At 41.7% G+C, this 22,320-nt stretch overlaps 1 protein-coding gene across 1 annotated transcript in view; it reads right to left on the bottom strand.

Moving 5' to 3' along the window:
• The window catches only part of LOC133560288 (dachshund homolog 2-like), a 105,702-nt gene that overhangs the window by 17,205 nt on the left and 66,177 nt on the right, over window positions 1–22,320 (bottom strand). Inside the window, exons 3-9 of the mRNA XM_061912646.1 lie at window positions 16,693–16,803; window positions 8,167–8,352; window positions 7,061–7,224; window positions 4,237–4,342; window positions 4,091–4,165; window positions 1,929–2,032; window positions 1,698–1,845 (exon numbers count right to left, since the gene is read on the bottom strand). Of these exons, the coding sequence (XP_061768630.1) occupies window positions 1,698–1,845; window positions 1,929–2,032; window positions 4,091–4,165; window positions 4,237–4,342; window positions 7,061–7,224; window positions 8,167–8,352; window positions 16,693–16,803 (894 nt within the window). The remainder of the gene's footprint in view (window positions 1–1,697; window positions 1,846–1,928; window positions 2,033–4,090; window positions 4,166–4,236; window positions 4,343–7,060; window positions 7,225–8,166; window positions 8,353–16,692; window positions 16,804–22,320) is intronic.

Here is a 22,320-nt window from a genome sequence, read left to right as displayed (position 1 = left end):
GCTACTGTTTGGTGTGTAAGCGTAAAGGCGGATGGAAGCTACCCTCTCATCTACTGGGTTAAACTCCAACTTACAGGCTTCGCGCTGCAGGGCAACAGGAATTGCCACCCCAGCCTGTTGCCTCTCACTGCTTGCAACGCCAGAGTGAAAGAGAGTCCATCCCCTCTCAAGAGGACTGGTTCCAGAGCCCTTGCTGTGCGTCAAAGTGAGTCCAACTTGATCCAGACGTTAATTCTACACCTCTTGCATCAGCTCAAGCTCCTTCCCTCTAAGCGAAGTGAAGTTCCACGTCCCAAGAGCTTGCTTCTTTCTTTTTTTTTCTCATTGGCACTCATCGTGGGCGAATGCTCCTTTTTCCTCTCTCTTATCTTTGTTGCTTGCTTCTTCGTTTTGTCTTGTCTTAAACTTCTTGTTTCCTCTTTTTGCACTGCTCTCCAAATCTAAACAATGGAATTGACCAACTGGCCTCTGAACGAAATCTGTCTGTCTTGACGGAGCGGTTATTGCTGGACATACGATGGATTCTTGGGACGAGGACGTTGAAGATATCTACCTCTTCGGAATTAGGACAACAGGACATCTGCTGTTTGGAGTAAGCATTGCTCTGGTTCGTTGACAAATTGGAAGATCCTGGCAGCCTTCAAAGTATCCTAGAGAGGCCACAAATGATTAGACGATGGGGGCAGAACTGTGGACACTCTAGTGATTTTGGATAACATCAGGCCGCCTGCCCTGCAGGATAATTTTTGAGGACCAAAAATAGACAATTAAGATACCTATGAATGTTCTCATTCATTCGGGTCATTGTTATCTCAGGGAGTTCCATCGATCGCAACTGGACTGCTTGGTTTGTCTTGGAAGACGTAACGTTTGGCTGCTCATCCAAGTAGCCTTCATCAGTTGGTGTTCAAAAAATTTCAGTCATATCTAGTTCAGCAGTTAGTGCCAAAATTTATACTAAAAAAAAACAGTAGGGTGTGCCTGGGCAAGGATTGTTTCTCCCTATCGTGGTGAGAAAAACAACTGTTTTGATGCAAACAAGCAATCTTAACTGTCAAAGCCAAAGACAGTCGTTAAAGTGCAATTTCCCCTTGTTAGCATTGAAGTATTGTGTGGCAGAACGATCGTTGTGGATTGATTACTACCAGTCCAAAATAGTTGGAATCCCCCGCGTAAGAGACTGGTGCATCCTAAAGACGGGACACCTCACACCCACAAAAACAATCTGGTGTATGCTAGACTGTACACGCAGTCTTAGTAGATCATACGCAACACGCCCATTACAAACTATTTTATATATTGCATGCGCTGGGAATTTGGAACACCTGGGCCGACGTTTCCTAAAAAACTTAAAACCAAGTCCAGCTGTTTACGGCAGTCCACTAGCAATGTTTAGCCAACTTTTGCTGCAAATAAATATTGGCTGCAAATATCCGTTATCGGCCTCTAAAAGTACTAATAATCGGTTTCAGCCCTTAAAAAAAACATATTGGTCAATCTATAATATCTTGTAAATTCAACATTGCAACGTTTTTATATTGTTTAATGATGCTGTGGGGAAATAAGAAAATAGTGGCGGCACTCTGTACAGCCCTACTGTTGGTGGAATGTGTTAACTATTGTGTAGGTCTATTACTTGTGTGTGTGTGTGTGTGTGTGTGCGCGCGTGTGTTAGTGTGCGCATGTGTGTCTGTAACCTCTGCTCTGCAGTTCGGAGGTCAGCTGTCGCTCCAGACTCTCCCTCATCTCTCGTTCCCGGTAGAGCTCCATCTTCAGCTCCCTCTTCTCTGCCTGAATCTGCTTGTCCTGTACACGGGCGTTCTCTACAGCCACCTTCAGAAGGCCCTTAGCACGCACACACGGACACAAACACACACACACATCGTAAGAGAGTGCACAAGGAGTTGACAAGAACAACAAAGGAGTACCTGTATGTTGGTGAGGAGCGTCTCCACTGAAGACAGGCTGTCGCCGAATAAGAAGGGCGTGGGGAAGCCTGGGGGCAGGGCTTGTCCCAGCAAGGGTTCCACTTCTAAGGACAAAGCAAAGGTGGAATATTTGCAGAGTGGGCCTCAAGACAGAAAGACGTACACGGAAGTAGCTCTCATAGAAGTTGGAGACGTGTTGTTAATAAAGTGTAAAAGTCAATGATGCAGCATCAGAGGGATCAATTACACTTGACACACACACACACGCACACACACACACACACACACACACACACACACACACACACACACACACACACACACACACACACACACACACACACACAAGGCTCGTTAGTATTCAGACAATCATCTGAGGTACTAATTGGCAAGGATTAAACATACCCTTCGTGTGTGTGTGTGTGTGTGTGCGTGCGTGTGTGTCACAGTGTCTGCTCAGCTCTTAATGCCTAACATACTGACAAGAGAGTTAACTCTGCTGTGAAATTAACGTTGATTAAGATGCACTCTAGCACACACCCGCGTGCAGAGACACACACACGCACTCACCCGCATACGCACGCGCATTCCTATCTACCTCTTCATCCGTACGTCTACTCCTCCTCTTAAACCCTTATCTAACATCCTCTGTTAACTTCATGTATATATATATATATATATATATATATATATATTTACCATTTCTTTCTTCCTTCATTTTTACAGTTCATATTATTTTATTATGTTTTTTTTTTCCTCCTTAAAGCTAAAATATAGAATAAGTGGACGCAGCCTTGAGCCGTGTCAGACTAAAAAGCTTTTGTCAATTTTTACCAATAATGTTACCGGACGCCGCAATTGAAGGACAAAAAGAGGCAGATGAAAGATGCTAAAGTAAATATGTCAAATATTCTTTTGACATATATTTTTCGCCCAACAAAAAGGGTATTTGATCCTCTTCGTTCTTACTTTCTTACAAAGATAAGAACCAACCATATTTTTTATGGTAGTTGTATTATAAAAGCGATATATAGAATGTAAAAAATAAATTGTGCCGTTAACTGATTCAGGTCTTTTTTATCACAGTAATCAGACTTTAATTTGGATTCATCACAGGTCATTTACCTCTGTGCATAATTTAAATTAGATTTTAAGATGCCAACGTTTGACTACAATTCTATTGTCAGAATGTCATAGAGCAACATATTTCTAATTTTGGGTGCGGATCATTAATTTACTTTTAGCCAAGTACAGTATCTACAGTCTCATTTAAAGTATAGTCTGAGTTTATTTTGGAGTGAAATTTGCTAGCAAACTCACCAGCAGGAGTGTCTTTACTCTCTTTCACTGACATATGCATTGACCTGCACTCATCGTATAACAACTCGCGCCACCTTTCAAGTAACCATCCGCGGTTGAGATAAAGGAGCATGTACGCTCAAAATGAATTGAGTGATTAATCTGTGTTGATGCATGAATATTGGGAACATTTTTGCCGATTCATCACATGAGATAACTCGTGATTTTTTTGTTTTTTTGCCGGAAGGTAAAACTTCAAAATTAGCAGGTGATCAATTACTTATTTTACTGTTGGAACCCTGCTTAGTTAGAAGCGAAACACACCGAGAGGTCAGCCTTCGCCCCCCCACACACAAGATGTGCTTGTGTGTGCTGAAGTTCCTCTAACGCGTCTTTGACTCGTTAAAGACAAAGCGACGGCCTCAGAGTCGAACGCCAGCAGGCGCTTTATTTCTACCCGGGAGAACATGTTGGTTCTACGGATGGAAAATAATGGGAGAGGCCCTGTTTGCTTTTAGTGGGTGGCCTCTTGACCCCTTTTAGCCCTGCCTTGTTTCACCCCTCCCCACCCCAATACACACACATGCAGACATAAGCTCCCATCCGCTTCCTCATTGGTTGATTGATGGCTGGGAGACAGGTGATCAATAGTAGCTACGGAACATCCTGACACTTCACTTGCGTGTGTGGGGTGTGTGTGTGTGAGCAAATATAGGTGATGAAGAAAGCGAGGATGATTTGTCAGTTGTCAAAAGACAATGGATGTTTGGATGAAGGTGCATAATGTAAGTGTGTGTGTGTGTGTGTGTGTGTGTGTGTGTGTGTGTGTGTGTGCGCGCGTGTTTGTGTGCATGCGGTCTTACCTTTGTCCTTTGTTATTTTCTTGATGGGTGTTGCGGAGTTGGCCAGTGCAACATCTGCATCAGCCGAAAGCAGGCCTGAAGAAGGAAAACCAGCGTGAGTGTGTGAGTGTGTGTGTGTGTATACATCCGTGTGTTTGTTTGGGTACCAAGTCTTTCTGGCGAGCTGGAAGCCGAGCTACTGGGCTGCGACTGCAGAGGGGTGTTGGTGTCATCAACAGAGGGTGAGAGAGAGGGGCTGTCACACACACGTTCCTACACAAGCACACACACAAAGTGAAAAGATGTAGAATACAGGATGTCACTAATGTTTGGACACGTAGGTAAAAGTGCATATGAAAATAAAATAATCCAATAAGGCTGTGTGAATCTATGGGAACCACACAATTTGATTCCATTCGATTCGTAGGGGTAACGATTCAATTCAGAATCAATTCTCAATTCAAAATCTGTACCTTTTTAATAACATTGGCTGAAAGTTCTATGATTAACTACATTCCTCCATAAAATAAATAAACAGCTCTAATCAACTTCTACTTCATCAAAATCAGTTTTCTTAAAAGAAAACCGATTTTGTTTAATAAAATGTTTCCCAAACATTTAATAAAGTCAAATAGAAAAAAGGCAACAAGAGAAGTATCCAACACTTCTAAAGTCAATCTGTACAGCAAATGTGGGAATATACATCAACAATATGATTTTTGGCTGGACAGGAATGTTTGGGGGGGGGGGGGGATGTAAAAAAATGTCAATAGTAATTTGATTTTTTGGAATCGATTAAGAATCATTACAAATAAGAATCATGATTAATCTAAAATCTTTTTTTTGACACCCCTATAATTTAATTAGAATATATAATAGATGTAATACTACTGTAATTGTACTGTATTCATAGTATTACAATAATATATAAATGCACAAGGATACATTAATACATGGATTTGTTTGGAAAATACAAAGATTCTGAATTTAAAAAATGTATTTTAAATAATACCAAGTTAATTATTTCATATTTAAAAAATAAATTTAAAAAAGGTCATTAAAAATTTACACAAAAAAATATAACAAATATCAAAAAGATTTTAAAAAATGTATCCATCCATCCATCCATTTTCTAGCGCTTATTCCCTTTTGGGGTGGCGGGGGGCGCTGGCGCCTATCTCAGCTACAATCGGCCGGAAGGCGGGGTACACCCTGGACAAGTTCCCACTTCATCGCAGAATATAAAAGGGAACTGCACTTTTTGGGGAATTTTGCCTATTGGATGTACTAGTGGATGTACTACCAGTCTGCGGTTGCCAGTGTTCTGCTCTAAATGGTAGTGTGCTGGGGTGGGGTTGGGGGGCAGCACATCCAAGAAGGACAGCTCCAGACTGGAGAAACTGATCAGGCGGGCCGGTTCTATGATCGAAATTAAACTGGACTCACTGGTGACGGTGGCAGAGAAGAGGACTGTGGAAAAACTAGTGAGCATCCCAGATGATGCCAGTCACCCTCTGCATACCGTTATCAGTAGCCAGAGGAGCCTGTTCAGTGCTAGACTGCTTTATCCCAAGTGCAGGACTAATAGACTAAAAAACTCCTTTGACCCACACGCCATTAGACTGTACAACTCCTCTCTGGGACGGGGGGCACTAGGATGACAGGGGATGCAAAACAATAACTTTTTCATAATATGGTCAGTACTGCCTAGTTTCTCTTGTTATATTCCTTTTTTACTGTTATATTTTTATTCCCATTTTTGCTTTTTATTTTTATTCTTATTGTAATATTATAGTATATCATATTATAATAAAATCTATTTTTTTCCCATTTATACCCCAAATATTAACTTTTTAAATTGATCTCAAATCTGTACACTGGTGCCGGAATTTTTAATTTTCCTGATGGAACTCTCCTGAAGGAATCAATAAAGTACTATCTATCCATCTATCTATCTATTTATCTATCTATCATTCACAATCATTATGAAATAAATGACAAAGGATGTTTTTTTTTTAACGCATTCTAAATATGCATTACAACGGAACCAATAGGAGCTCCACAATTCCCCCCATAAAATCCGATAAATCCATTCATCCATCCATTTCTACCGCTTGTTCCTCTCGACCTTGAGATAACTATTCAAAAACTGCTAACAATACTCAATTTGCATTTGGTGACTTGAATATTATTCAAGTATTAGTGATATTGTTATTACAAGCGCTAACGCATTCAAACTATTTATAACGGTGCCGTGATCACAAGCTTCTGTGCGTATGTTTACATAATCCAGTTTTCTGCTGTTTCCTTGCTTCCCTGATCCATGTAAATTTATTGTAAATCCCAAATCATGGCTCTCACCTAAAAAGTAGATGGCTGAAAATATAATCTGACAGTATGGGACATTCTGAAAGCCGTTTCAGGATCTGGAACTTCCGAGAACGACACGAAAAGCACATGTTCATTCTTCACCTAAATGGGAATATGTAAAAATCCCAGCAGTCGGCATCTAAATGACAGCATACATTGTACAGTAAGTGATGTTTTATTATATTTGTTGACTGTCATAAAGTCTGCAGTGAGCAAAAATCAGTGATGGAGACAAAAAAGCAAACGTGATGCATTTTTGAAGTTAACGCGCCACGTATACTTGAAATTAATAAAATATGCAAATATTACATGTTACCATAAATGTACCTGTTACTACATTACATATATACTTACATAATGTATATAAAACCCTAATGGAGGTGTCCGGATGTTTTTTAGGGGCATTATAGGGAGAATTAAACAGCTCCCATAGGCGCCATTATAAGTGGACTTTTGATCGAATTAATCTAATATTTAGAATGGATTTTAAAAAATCCACCTGTCGTCATGTCTTTCATAATGATTGTGAACAATAGGCACAATCTTTAAAACAGTGCAGTTGGCCTTTCAAGATCGCCCTCCCTGTACATCGTGATTTGACATTCCACTTGATGACGTCACCTTGATAACGGGCGCCCGGTGAACGTGTATCTGCTGAGCTGCGGCTGCCATGTTGGCGATGGTGCTGAGGTGGTTCATCTGTGACATCGCCATTGCAACGGAGGCAGGCGGCAAGCCCATGGGTAGCAGCGGATGGGGCATCATCATGAACGGCAGGTCCAGCCCTGGGAGGATGAGACAATAGCAATGACATAATCAACATCGTCATTGATGGAGGCGGACAGGCGACGACTGTGACCTCCTGTTGAACTTCAACCTTGTTGAGATGCGTCAAATGTGTGGCCAAGACAGGCGAGGGCAACCAGGAGGCGAGGTTAAAGAGGGAAGGTGAAATAACGTCCAAAGGCCGTCACCTTTCAACTCTGCTCCCAAAGCAGCTCTTTGTTCTCACGCGTGAAGACGTCGGTGGCCTCAGCTGGAAGCGTGCACGTGAACAGTCAGTGTACGCGTGTGTGTGTGTGTATGTGTGTATGCACGGCGGCCACTTTCACGTCTATGAAACAATAAAGCTGATTGCTGTTGTCGTGACAACAATCAGTGTGAGTGTTTGTCACCTCCCGTCGTGCGCGTGTTTTTGTGTGTGTGCAAAACACATGTACGCAATAAGAAGCACAATGTTTGCACATGTTTGTGTGTGTGATGTTGATGAATTGAGTCATTTAGTTGAGTGTGTGGTGATTAATCCAGGCAGAGTGTTAATACAGGAGATGGGTACAGATTAAATGGTGTACATTAACACATATTGCCACCCCCTTTAACACACACACACACACACACACACGCGTGCACGCGCACACGCACATGCACACACACACACACACACACACACACACATACACACACACACACACACACACACATCTTTCTTTCGCCTCATGTGCTGTGTTGTTGTTATCAGGAAGACTTTTAGAACCTTTCATTGAGAGTCCTTTTAGACACTTTGAAAGTTATTTTAGGACGCAACACATGACAGTTAAAGTGACTTGAGTGTGGGGCTGTGAGTGGTTTAGTAGAATGTAACACAACCGCACAAGGTCATCAAGCGGTTACAAGCCACGATGGACACTGTCATGTCGTCATGGAGACAGCGAGGTGTGTGTGCTTACTGTTAGCAAGTAGTTGCTGCTGCTGGAGTTGCTGCTGATTGACGGCTCCCAGAGAGGGGCCCCGCCCTCCGCCTCCCATCGCACCTGCTGGGGTAGTGGCTCCGCCCCCTCCTCCTGGACCACCGCAGTGGGCTCCGGCCGGGGGGCTGCTCAGGCGCTCCTTGTCCCAGGAGCACTCACTTCCTCCTGGGCACACACACAGATATTTTATACATATATTGTAATAATATTATACTCCCACAAAGGCATACACGTCATGTGTATTACTTCCTGCCTCACTTTCACTTTGAATGTTGTCACAAACACAACAAGGCCCCTCTCTCTCTATAACATTACCTCGCTCGGCCGCCACCTCAACTCTTCTTCCCTCCCTCATCCATCTTCATCTCCCTCCATTAGTTTGAATTAGCAGCCGTCTCTCTTTATTATTGCCTACTGAATTCCCTTCACTGTGTGTGTGTGTGTGTGTGTGTGTGTGTGTGTGTGTGTGTGTGTGTGTGTGTGTGTGTGTGTGTGTGTGTGTGTGAGACAGCTGGGCTGCGTCCCCTCTGCGTTGACACCAGGGAAGAAAAGAAGTATAAACAGATTGGCTGATGTTCTCTCGCTCTCTTTCTCCTCACACACACATGAAAACAGATATATGGTCTTGCTAAAAGGGATGTGTGTGTAAAAAGTGCTGTGTCCCAAATGCTTCAGTCAGTGCACTTTTAAGCGTACTTTGTACTGTAGAACGTGTACTTCACAGTAGTGCCTTCCTAAATGCATTACGTATCATGGCAATATTTACCCGCTTATTCTTCTTCACTCCTTTTTAAATGTGAATTGAAACCGCCGCCTTTGCGAATGATATCAAAGATGGAGGGTCGAGGAAAAAGGATTCATGAAAAAAGTAAAGAGAAAAAAGATTGAGGGTCTGATGAGGTAAGGGACAGACGTGCGAGAGGAGGGCTCCGGTCAAACCTTTCATTTACTCTTTAAGTCTAACTACTTTACGGTGTTGTTTTTTCTTTTTGACTGACGCACCCTTTTTTTGTGCGAAAAACTGTGGTTATTGCGACGCAATGAGCAACTCGAAGACAAAGCCGACAACAGCAACAACTCGAGCAGCTAGCGTCTCAGCTAAGCTAGCTAACATGGCGGCCGCAGCAGCTTCGGGGTCGGAAGACAAGAGAGCCGAACTCGAGGGTCAATGTGACCCAGTCACCAAGAACGACATCGAGGCTCTCCTCAATAAACAGCGCGATAGCTTCAAGGCTAATATGACTTTTTTGAACAGGCCCTGCGATGAGGTGGCGACTTGTCCAGGGTACCCCGCCTTCCGCCCGATTGTAGCTGAGATAGGCTCCAGCGCCCCCCGCGACCCCAAAAGGGAATAAGCGGTAGAAAATGGATGGATGGATGGATTCAACAGTCGACTGAGTCACTGAAGCAATCAGTCGATTCATTAGGACAACAGGTGCCGTCATTTAACAGCCGTCTGACTAAAACCGAAGTCACAGTGGGTGAAAACTTTGAAAAACTCACCGAGATGGAAGCCGCTGTGAAGTCTCTACAGTCCCAAACTACGGTGCTCCTGGAACGAGTGGACGACATCGAGAACCGGTCCCGCCGCTCCAATTTGAGAATTATCAACATCCCAGGGGGAAGCGAGAAAGAACAGGATCCGACCAAATTTGCGTCTGACTTGCTGATGGCGATAATGGGTCCTGATGTTTTCAGCAGCCCACCGGAGATAGAGAGAGCTCACCGCTCCCTCGGTCCCAGACCACTGGATGCTGGCGCCGGAAAACCGCGGACCTTCATCGTTAAATTTCTCCGTTTCCAGGAGAAAGAAAAAGTCCTCAGATGGGCCAGACAACACAAGCTGGATTACCGCGGCACCGAGCTGAGAGTTTACCCGGACATCAGCCCTGCTTTGGCCAAGAAACGAGCTGCTTTCAACCCCGTCAAAAATATGCTCTACCTGAAAGGAATAAAGTTCCGATTGCTGCATCCCGCCCGTCTCCAGGTGTCCTTCAGAAATGAGAACTTGTACTTTGATTTTCTACAAAAAGCCCAGGACTTCTACGATGAGCGCATCGCTCCCACAAGTTAGTGGAAGATGACTTTGTATAGAAGGCGTTTCAGGCCAAAAGTACGTTGAAGAGGACATTAACGGGTGTGTGAGAAAAACAATGGGCATTGTTTATTCAGGCTTGCAACTAATCATCCTGTTGTGCATCTTATTTGAGGTATGGTTATATCTGTCGGTCAATTTTTGCACTGCAACTTTTCAAATTTTTATTTTTTTTTTCCTTAAAAGTTAGACTACCTTAGATATTATAAATTGAAATTTTTATTTCTCTATTTTATCTAATTTTTTCCAGTTTGAAACGGTCACTTACCAGGGGCTACTTATTATTGTTATTATCATCATCATTTATTTATCTATTTATTTATTTGTATTTATCTATTTTATTTTATTTAAGAGAGGATATATATATATTTTTTTTTTCTCTCCCATTATTATTCTCTATGTATAATTTTGCTGCCAATATTGGCCCTAGTGTGTGAATGTGAGTGTGAATGTTGTCTGTCTATCTGTGTTGGCCCTGCGATGAGGTGGCGACTTGTCCAGGGTGTACCCCGCCTTCCGCCCGATTGTAGCTGAGATAGGCGCCAGCGCCCCCCGCGACCCCGAAAGGGAATAAGCGGTAGAAAATGGATGGATGGATGGTGGCTATCTCTATTTAAGTGGCACCTACTGTACATTATAGACACACTTGCAGATACAGGAGCCCTATCTGCTCGGTGATATTAGTGCACAGATTAATGTTATACGGAAGTAACAGAGTTTATGGATTCCCGCTGCTAGTTCTAGTTCTTAGAACAAGCTTAGGGTGGTTTAGGAGTGTTTATTTGTTTTCTGTTTCTAAGGGTTTTGTTTTGAGGTTTTTGTGTGTTAGGTCCTACAAATTTGTTTTTTCTTTTAGTCCTGTCTGTATGTTAATTCCACTTCCTTCTACAAGGCATTGTGTCATCTCACCATATTTTTTACAAATTTGATTATGGCTAATACACACAAAAAAGGGTTATCTTGCTTGAGATTTGTTTCTTGGAACGTTAAAGGGATCAACGGGCAAGTCAAAAGAGGTAGAGTATTTTCCCATCTAAAACATCTTAAAACTGAAATTGCTTTCCTACAAGAGACTCACCTGACCACTAAGGATCACCATAGATTGAAGGCCTCATGGGTTGGACAATCTTTTCACTCAAATTTTAGCAGCAAATTAAGGGGTACAGCTATTTTAATACACAAAAGAACCCAATTTAGCCCAACAAATGTCATAACTGACCATCAAGGTCGTTTTGTAATAGTCTCAGGTTCTCTTAACAATATGTCTGTTGTCCTTGCCAACCTTTATGCACCCAATTGGGATGATGAAGCATTTATTAGGAAAGTGTTTTCATTTTTGCCTGACCTTAGTTCCCATCGCTTAATATTGGGGGGGACCTGAACTGTGCAATAGACCCGTTGCTAGACAAATCTAGTCCAAGGCAGGGCCCCCCATTAAAAATGGCCAAAACAATTTCAAAACTCATGAGTCAAATAGCTTGTGTGGACCCGTGGTGCTTTTTTTACCCACATAAAAAACAATTCTCTTTTTATTCCCAGGTCCATAAAACTTTTTCAAGGATTGACTACTTTTTCATAGATGATAATCTCCTTCCGGTTGTCGATAATGTAGAATGTTCAACAATAGTGATATCTGACCATGCTCCATTGTTACTTGATCTTTCGTTTACACTTAAAAAAACCGCAGACTCCATGGAGGTTTAATTGCACACTACTCAATGATGAATTCTGCAAAACAATTTCCAAAGCGATAGATGATTTCCTTGTCACCAACAACTCTACTTCCATATCCTCGTCTTTACTCTGGGAGACATTAAAGGTGGTAGTCCGGGGAGAGATTATTTCTTATTCAGCTAGACAAAAAAAATTGAGAAGACAAAAACAGGAGCAGCTCATGGCAAGTATAACAGAATTGGACAAACAGCTATCAGTAACTCCATACCCTGAACTGGTTAAAGATAGAAAAATCTGCAAATGAACTACAATTTATTGTCAACACAAGAAACAGAAAAATTACTTTTACGATCGCGTGGCTTCCTGTACGAGCACGGTGAGAAGGCAGGGCGCCTTCTATCACGCCAAATTAAAAGCCAGTCAGCATCTCGGCAAATTCGACAAATCAGAACCCCCACAGGTGAACTAACAGTCATTCCTTCAGTCATTAATGACACCTTCAAATCATTCTACTCTGAACTGTATACTTCACAATGCGCTGCTGATAAAACAATCATGATGAGTTTCCTGGATAACTTGAAATTTCCATCCATAACTGCTACTCAAGAGAGCGCTTTGGATCAACCTTTAGTGAGCCGGGAAATTGTAGATTCAATTAAACTAATGCAGAGCGGCAAGGCCCCTGGCCCAGATGGCTATCCTACAGAGTTCTATAAAAAATTCTCAGATAAACTGACTCCTCTCCTTTTAAATATGTACAATGACTCTCTGGATCGGGGTACCTTGCCTCAAACTCTCACCAAAGCGTCAATAACTTTATTGTTAAAACCGGGCAAAATAGACTCCGATTGTAGTTCTTACCGTCCCATCTCGCTTTTAAACGCTGATTATAAGATTTTAGCTAAAGCACTGGCCCTTCGCCTTGAATCAATTTTACAAAACATCATATCACCTTACCAAACTGGGTTTATGAAAAACCGGCACTCTTTTTCCAACATTCGTTGCCTTCTTAACATTATTTTCTCTCCAGCATCCGAGGAGACGCCAGAAGTGGTGGTCTCTTTGGCCAGAAATGGTGGTCTCTTTGGATGCGGAGAAAGCTTTCGACAGGGTGGAGTGGGGATATTTATTAGCGGTCTTAAAGAGGTTTAACATTGGGTCCAAATATATATCTTGGATAGCACTTCTATACTCTTCTCCTAGGGCTGCCGTGAGCACAAATGGGATGTTACCCCAATTTTTCACACTTGGCAGAGGCACACGCCAGGGGTGCCCTCTAAGCCCATTATTATTCGTTACTGCAATCGAACCCTTGTCCATTGCTCTTAAATCGGCTGGTATCAGTAAAGGAATCCATAGATGCGGTCTAGAACTCACACATTCTCTATACGCAGATGATTTACTATTGTTTACATCTGATCCAATCTCTACCGTTCCAAATGTTATTGAATTGCTTAACAATTTTGGATCATTCTCTGGCTATAAATTGAATTTCGCTAAGAGTGAATGCTTCCCTGTGAATAATTTGGCCCTTGAGATCCCTGATGGATATTTTCCATTCAGGATGTCCAGGAACATCTTCAAGTACTTAGGTGTACATATTTGTCGTAAGCTACCAGCTCTCTACAAGGACAATTTTCCACCCCTAATCGACAAACTTAAATTAGATTTGGAAAGGTGGAATGATTTACATATAACTATAGCTGGCAGGGTAAACTGTGTCAAAATGAATGTGCTTCCTCTATTTTTGTATCTGTTTCAATGTTTGCCTATCTTTTTACCCAAATCCTTTTTTTGCATAATAAACAAACTAATTTCATCCTTTATATGGAAAGGCAAGACTCCCAGGATTAGGCGAGAACTGGTTTATCACTCCCTAATCTAAAACACTACTATTGGGCAGCTAACATACACAAAGTGACTCTCTGGATCCAATAACCTGAATTAATCTGGTGCAAATCTGAAGCTAGTTCCTGTTCTACCTCACTCTTGGATCTGCTTACATCAAAATTACCTTATCGACCATCCCAATTTACTTGTAGTCCAATTGTCATTTCTACCCTTAGAATCTGGTCTCAATTTAGAAATACTTTCGGCCTGCAGGGCTTATCCAACCATAGCCCCATTCATAATAACCACATCTTCCTCCCTCCTAGCACTATGGAAGCAGTCAAACCTTAGCAGGCTAAAATACTTATATATTGGTGATGTTTTCGCTAGTTTCAGTGAACTATGTGAAAAATTTGACCTACCAAAATCTCACCTATTTCGATACTTTCAGGTTTGTACTTTTGTTAAATCAAATAGTCTCTCTTTCCCTAATACTCCACCAAATTCGCTAATTGATTCAATTTTAGATATTCCCACAAATCAGAAAGGCCTAATTTCCAAAATCTACACCTTAATCTCCCAGTTTGGTAAAACATCTCTTGATAAAATCAGAGGGAATTGGGAAGAAGAGCTTGGCAGATCCATAGATGAAGGAGATTGGGATTCTGCCTTAACCCAAATTAACAACAGTACATCCTGTTCAAGGCTTAATTTAATACAATTTAAGGTAGTCCACCGTATTTATTTCACTAATTCCAAACTCCAAAATATATCCCAATATCTCGGATACTTGTAACAGATGTCACATGTCACCTGCAAACATGACGCACATGTTTTGGTTTTGTCCCCATTTGCTTGATTACTGGACAACTATTTTCAAACACCTTGCTAAGGCACTGGATTTAAATCTGACAACATGTGCAGAAATGGCTATTTTCGGGACGGTATCAGATCCCCAAATAAAGAGAAAATTCAAGGATAGTATCGCCTTCGCATCCTTACTAGCACGTAGGAGAATTTTGCTGGAGTGGAAGTCACCTTTCTGCCCCAAAGCCTCCTTATGGCTTAAAGACCTGATGATGTATTTAGATCTGGAAAAATAAAGTTCAATCTTAGGGGGGCACCTGAGAAGTTTTATTTTGTTTGGGGCTGTATGGTTGACTACATAGCCAAATTAAAGACGCTACAGGACACATGGAAATTTCACCTTTCATAAACCAACTTCTTTTAATTTATTTTTTTATATTTATTCCTGGTGTATATTTACTATCTGCCTATGTTGAGAAGAAAGTGATGTACTAATTATTTTCCATTTGTGACTGTACCTTTAACTTATGTAGGACCTGGGGGGGAGGGGGGTTTATGTGTGTATGGGGTATGGGTTGGGTTGCTGTTTTTGGAAGTGGGTGGGAAAAAAAGGGGAAAATGTGTTGACTGTTGTTCTGTTGTGCATTGTAATGCCTGTCAAATTCAATAAAAACATTTATTAAAAAAAGAAAAAAGATTGAGCGGTTTGATGGGTCAGCGCCACAATCGCTCGCCTTTCTTCTCTGTTTTTTGTTTTTCTTCCTTTCAATAATTTACACCAGCAAACACGGCAGAGATGGAAAAGTGCACGTGAACTCTTTGTTTAATGCACTTCAAGCCTGAAGCACACGTGCGCGCACGCACACACACACACACACACACACGTTTTAATTGACAATGAGGTCACCCAGTAAAAAGCTTAAAGGCCGAATGAAATGAGATTTTCTTATTTAAACGGGGATAGCAGGTCCATTCTATGTCATACTTGATCATTTGGCGATATTGCCATATTTTTGCTGAAAGGATTTAGTAGAAAACAACGACGATAAAGTTCGCAACTTTTGGTGCTGACAAAAAAGCCTTGCCTGTACCGGAAGTCGCAGACGATGACGTCACAAGGGTGAGGGCTCCTCACGTCCTCACATTGTTTTTAATGGGAGCCTCCAGCAGCAAGAGCTATTCGGACCGAGAAAAAGACAATTCCCCCATTAATTTGAGCGAGGATGAAAGATTCGTGGATGATGATATTGATAGCAAAGCACTATAAAAAAAATAAAAAAAATAAAAATAAAGTTAAAAAATAAAACGCGATTGCATTGGGACGGATTCAGATGTTTTTAGACACATTTACTAGGATAATTCTGGGAATTCCCTTATCTCTCTATTGTGTTGCTAGTGTTTTAGTGAGATTAAATAGTACCTGATAGTCGGAGGGGTGTGTCCACGGGTGTCTTGAGGCCAGTATCTGAGGGAAGTCGACGGCAGATACAAGGACGGCGCAAACTCCCCAGATCTCCGGTATAAGGCGACTTTTTAACACAATTTTCTCACCGAAACCTGACGGTTGACAAGTGGTCGGGAACCATGTTCGCTTGACCGCTTTGATCCATAGTAAAGTTTCACCTCCGGGAATTTTAAACAAGGAATCACCGTGTGTTTGTGTGGCTAAATGCAAAAGCTTCCCAACTCCATCTTTCTACTTTGACTTTTCCATTATTAATTGAACAAATTGCAAAAGATTCAGCAACACAGATGTCCAGAATACTGTTTAATAGTGCGATGAAAGGAGACGACTTTTAGCCGCATGTGGTGCTGCGCTAATATTTCCTGACAGTCCGTGACGTCACCCGCATGCGTCATCATTCCGCGACGTTTTCAACAAGAAACTCCGCGGGGAATGTAAAATTACAATTTAGTAAACTAAACCGGCCGTATTGGCATGTGTTGCAATGTTAATATTTCATCATTGAAATATTAAACTATAAGACTGCATGGTAGTAGTGGGTTTCAGTAGGCCTTTAACTTTCTGTTTTTTTGGGAGTAATCAAGTCTCATTTAAAGAAGAAGCATCTGTGTGTATTTGTGTGTGTGTGTGTTACCTGCGTTGGAGTGCAAGTCGTCATTGTCCGACTCGTTTCCATTCTGGAGACTCATCATCATCTTCATCTTCTGCAGCTTTTGGAGCTCGGCCATGGCGGCTGCTGTCAGACCTGACACACACACACACATGTACACACTATTCAATAAGTCAATACTCAGAGAGAATAACTTCCTCTTGTCTCCTCCAGGTGGTGTGACTGAGGCGACACACACCCTAACTCTGGCCTTCATTGTGCACATGTTTCCTTTGAAGTCGGTTGTGTCCAAGTGTTTGGGCCAGTTTCAGACGCCCACCCCCTCCCAGAGGCCACTTTCACCGACATGCAGGAAGACAAAGCACACACGCATGCATGCACACACACTCACGCATGCATAGTGCACACACATCGCACACACTCTTTTGTATGGACTAAGATCTCTGGCTCAGTGTACTGACCTGGAACTGACTTCTATACACAACAACCAGCAGAGTGAGAGCGATGCCCCTCTGTATCTGTGTGTGTGTGTGTGTGTGTGTGTGTGTGTGTGTGTGTGTGAGTGTGTGTGTGTTTTGTCTCATTGTTCCATCACATTGTGTGTGATTCCTTGTATGAATGTGTGTATGAAGGAATGCACGCATGTTTTTTGTGCATAACATGTATCTGTGTGTGTGTGTGTGTGTGTGTGTGTGTGTGTGTGTGTGTGTGTGTGTGTGTGTGTGTGTGTGCTGGTTGTGCCCCCATCACGGTTGAGGGCGTTGGTGGAATGTCCAACACACACACACACACACACAGACTACAGTTATCTGCAAGCTTTAAGAGAAATGAAGAGGGGTGCAGTAAATAAAATATCTCATTTAGGTTGGTGGGGGGTTTAAGAGGAATTTGTAACATTTTGGAAATCATTGTTGACGCACACATAACTTTCTGGAAGGATGAAGCGAGGCAAACGATAAAAAGTCACAAAAATACGAACAGAAAAGGGAGTGGCTGAAGATAAAGCTCATCAGTTGCCTACACTTGTAAGACACACACGCACGCACGCACGCACGCACGCACACACACACACACACACACACACTGAATGGCCGCTTCACTTCAATACAAGCAGAAGACAATCAATAGCCAGAGCAGAGTCACAATACTGTTCTACATCGTGACTCATACGCAAACACTCAAACACACACACACACACACACACACACACACACACACACACACACACACACACACACACACACACACACACACACACACACACACACACACACATACACACATACACACACGCCTCCTCAGATCGATGGCTTTCCGCTGCGTCCACGGTTACTGAGCATCGACCCCCGTCGCTAATGGCGACCAAGGAAGCTTGAGAATTAGCGTGTGATTGATTGACAGAGTGCTTCAAAGACACTTGCATCATCACAACGTGTGTGTGTGTGTGTGTGTGTGTGTGTGTGTGTGTGTGTGTGTGTGTGTGTGTGTGTGTGTGTGTGTGTGTGTGTGTTTGCTAACTGTATGCAAGTGTGCGCTTGTGGTTCCCCCGTGGGTTGTCTGTACATTGTTTACTCATCTCTTTTCCAACGCAACTTCAGTCCACGTTGTCACGTTGCAACAGTGGACCACTGCTGGTCATTAAGGAGCTGGTGGAACATCTTCTCGACCCAAAGACCACCGCCCCAACCGCGCTCGCGTGAAAAACCAGCCCCATTCGACTCGTTAATATTTGATGGCGCACTTTGAGAGACAGAGTGACACTTTGAATAAAACAAACTGCAAAAGAGAGGAATTGCTCTTTGTGTTCTGGATTTAGAAACACACTGTTCTTTCTTTCTTCTGCTCCCGTGAGTGATTTGAAGCCCGGGCACTTAAGTCGGCCCTCGTTGGCTCTCACCGAAAGGTCCGAGACGACCATTTTCTCTTGTTGTAAGACAACAAGCATGCTAACATATAACATAGTATGCACTTTAGTTACTTAACTTAATTTGACAAAATGAATTACAAATTCCTGCGATGAGGTGGCGACTTGTCCAGGGTATACGCCGCCTTCCGCCCGATTGTTGCTGAGATAGGCACCAGCGCCCTCCGCGACTCCAAAGGGGAATAAGCGCTACAAAATGGATGGATGGATGGAATTACAAATCCTGTTTCCATATGAGTAGGGAAATTGTGTTGGATAAATAAATAAATACATAAATAAATATAAACGGAATACAATGATTTGCAAATCCTTTTCAACCCATATTCAATTGAATGCACTACAAAGACAAAATATTTGATGTTCAAACTCATAAACTTTATTTTCTCTTTGCAAATAATAATTAACTTAGAACCCCATGGCTGCAACCCGTGCCAAAGTAGTTGGGAAAGGGCATGTTCACCACTGTGTTACATGGCCTTTCCTTTTAACAACACTCAGTAAACGTTTGGGAACTGAGGAGAGACATTTTTGAAGCTTCTCAGGTGGAATTCTTTCCCATTCTTGCTTGGTGTACAGCCTAAGTTGTTCAACAGTCCGGAGGTCTTCGTTGTGGTATTTTAGGCTTCATAATGCGCCACACATTTTCAATGGGAGACAGGTCTGGACTACAGACAGGCCAGTCTAGTACCCACACTCTTTTACTATGAAGCCACGTTGATGTGACACGTTGCTTGGCATTGTCTTGCTGAAATAAGCAGGGGCGTCCATGGTAACGTTGCTTAGAAGGCAACATATGTTGCTCCAAAATCTGTATGTACCTTTCAGCATTAATGGTGCCTTAACAGATGTGTAAGTTACCCATGTCTTTGGCACTAATACACCCCCATACCATCACAGATGCTAGCTTTTCAATTTTGCACCTATAACAATCCGGATGGTTCTTTTCTTCTTTGGTCCAGAGGACACGACGTCCACAGTTTCCAAAAACAATTTGAAATGTGGACTCATCAGACTACAGAACACTTTTCCACTTTGTATCAGTCCATCTTAGATGAGCCCAGCCCAGAGAAGCCGGCGGCATTTCTGGGGGTTGTTGATTAACGGTTTTCGCCTTGCATAGGAGAGTTTTAACTTGCCCTTGCAGATGTAGCGAGCAACTGTAGTTACTGACTGGGGGTTTCTGAAGTGTTCCTGAGCCCGTGTGGTGATATCCTTTACACACTGATGTCGCTTGTTGATGCAGTACAGCCTAAGGGATCGAAGGTCACGGGCTTAGCTGCTTACGTGCATTGATTTCTCCAGATTTTCTGAACCCTTTGATAATATTATGGACCGTAAATGGTGAAATTCCTAAATTCCTTGCAATAGCTGGTTGAGAAAGGTTTTTCTTAAACTGTTCAACAATTTGCTCACGCATTTGTTGACAAAGTGGTGACCCTCGCCCCATCCTTGTGTGTGAATGACTGAGCATTTCATGGAATCTACTTTAATACCCAATCATGGCACCCACCTGTTCTCAATTAGCCTGCACACCTGTGGGATTTTCTAAATAAGTGTTTGATGAGCATTCCTCAACTTTATCAGTATTTATTGCCACCTTTCCCAACTTCTTTGTCACATGTTGCTGGCATCAAATTCTAAAGTTAATGATTAATTTGCACACAAAAAAAATGTTTATCAGTTCGAACATCAAATATTTTGTCTTTGTAGTGCATTCAATTGAATATGGGTTGAAAATGATTTGCAAATCATTGTATTTCGTTTATATTTACATCCAAGACAATTTCCCAACTCAAATGGAAACGGTGTTTGTACACATATAGCATCAAGCTAGACCTCTTGTTTTGTTACAGTGGCGATCAGAATATGGACTAATTTCCAGGAAATCTACTTGTATTAAAAATCAACTATCAAAGTAAAATTTTAGATCAAAACCCATATCCTGATGTATTTGGTCTGAAAACTGATAAGCGATATATATTGTAATATATTTTCCAGAAAGTGAATTTAGACAAAGTCAAACCCAAATATGCGCTTCAAGTTGTTTCATTGAAATTTCTGAAAATGTTGAAGTTTCATGCATAGATACTGTAGATGCACATGAAATATGTAAAAGCCTTGAAAAACATGCATAAGTATAGTAAAGTATAATATTCAATAATTTTCTTAAAACAAAATCAGCTAATAACAATAGCACAAAATAAAATATAAAATAATGTCCCTGGTTTAAGAGGACATTTTAAACATCAGCAGCAATTTGAAATAAATTATCATCAATAGTGTTTTTAACTCAACCTTTTTATAAGACCCTTGTTCCTTTAAACATTTAAGCCAGGAACAAGAAGCTGTCAAGCGCAGGATGCTGTGTGGCAAATGACAATATTTCCACTGCAGCTTTCAGATTGTGTATATTTGCTGTGCCAGTGCTTCTTGAGCAAAGGAGTCGTGACTGGGAAGCTGAAGTAACTAATTATTTCCTTTTTTGTCATACCGTTGCAACGAGTAACATATCTATTTATACAACGTTGTTTTTTTGACAGAAATGTCTTCATCATTTTTAAGTGCATCGATCTCTCTCGCGTTGTTGATTTTATAGAATTACGTAAATTCCAAGTCGCCACGTTGCTGTGGTGAACACGTTGCCCCCAGTGATGCCGAGGCTTGTGTCAAACGCGCCTGATTGCTGGCAATTCTGCGGAGGATAGTTTTTTCATTGAGTGAAATCCTGTAGAAAAGATGATCAGCAAAACAGGAGGACAAAACAAGTGATTTCCCAACAAAGCGGAGAGAAGGGTTGACAAGCATACTTCTCACACTCCTCGTATTGTGGAGTTTTTGTCAAGTGAGCGGAGCTACGACCACACCTCAATCTGTGCTTGAGGAGGCGAGACAGCACCCAGTGCAGACGTAATGAACAGAGAAATTAAGGGTTACATATACCGGTGTTGTCTCCAATACATATTTCTTTCTAAAATATACTGGAATCATTCATATTATCGGTATACAGCCCAGCCTTACAAAAATAGTAAAAAGTCAAAAACATTCAAACATGTCACAAACATTTTTCGCTCACGACTACTGTTTTTGCCGATAATTTGTTTAGTCAACATTAGCTTTAAGCATAGCGTTCCCTTTTGCCAAAACAATCTCTGGTGCTCTAGGCTCACAAAAACGATGCTGAAGTATCAAGTCATTTTACACTTTTGAGCCACCTTTTGTTTTTATATTTTTGATGGCCCACTGCAGTGTTTTTCAACCTTTTTTGACCCAAGGCACATTTTTTGCGTTGAAAAAATCCAGAGGCACACCACCAGCAGAAATTATTAAAAAACGAAATTCAGTTGACAGTAAAAAGTCGTCGCAATTGTTGGATAAGACTTTAAACCATAAGCCAGCATGAATCACTATACTGTAGCTCTTGTCTCAAAGTAAGTGTACTGTCACGACCAGCCACATCACGCCGTGACTTATTTTGAGTTTTTTGCTGTTTTCCTGTGCGTAGTGTTTTAGTTCTTGTCTTGTGCTCCTATTTTGGTGGCTTTTTCTCTTTTTTGGTATTTTCTTATAGCAGTTTCGTGTCCTTCTTAAACACTATTCTCTGCACCTGCTTGGTTTTCGTAATCAAGACTATTCAAGTTGTTTTTATCCTTCTTTGTGGGGACATTGTTGATTGTCATGTCATTGTGGACACAGTCTTTGCTGCACAGTAAGTCTTTGCTGTCATCCAG

Source organism: Nerophis ophidion, linkage group LG10, assembly GCF_033978795.1.
Source record: "Nerophis ophidion isolate RoL-2023_Sa linkage group LG10, RoL_Noph_v1.0, whole genome shotgun sequence".
Taxonomy (NCBI): domain Eukaryota; kingdom Metazoa; phylum Chordata; class Actinopteri; order Syngnathiformes; family Syngnathidae; genus Nerophis; species Nerophis ophidion.
Note: the sequence above shows the minus strand (reverse complement) of the source record. Positions and strands in the feature narration are given on the sequence as shown.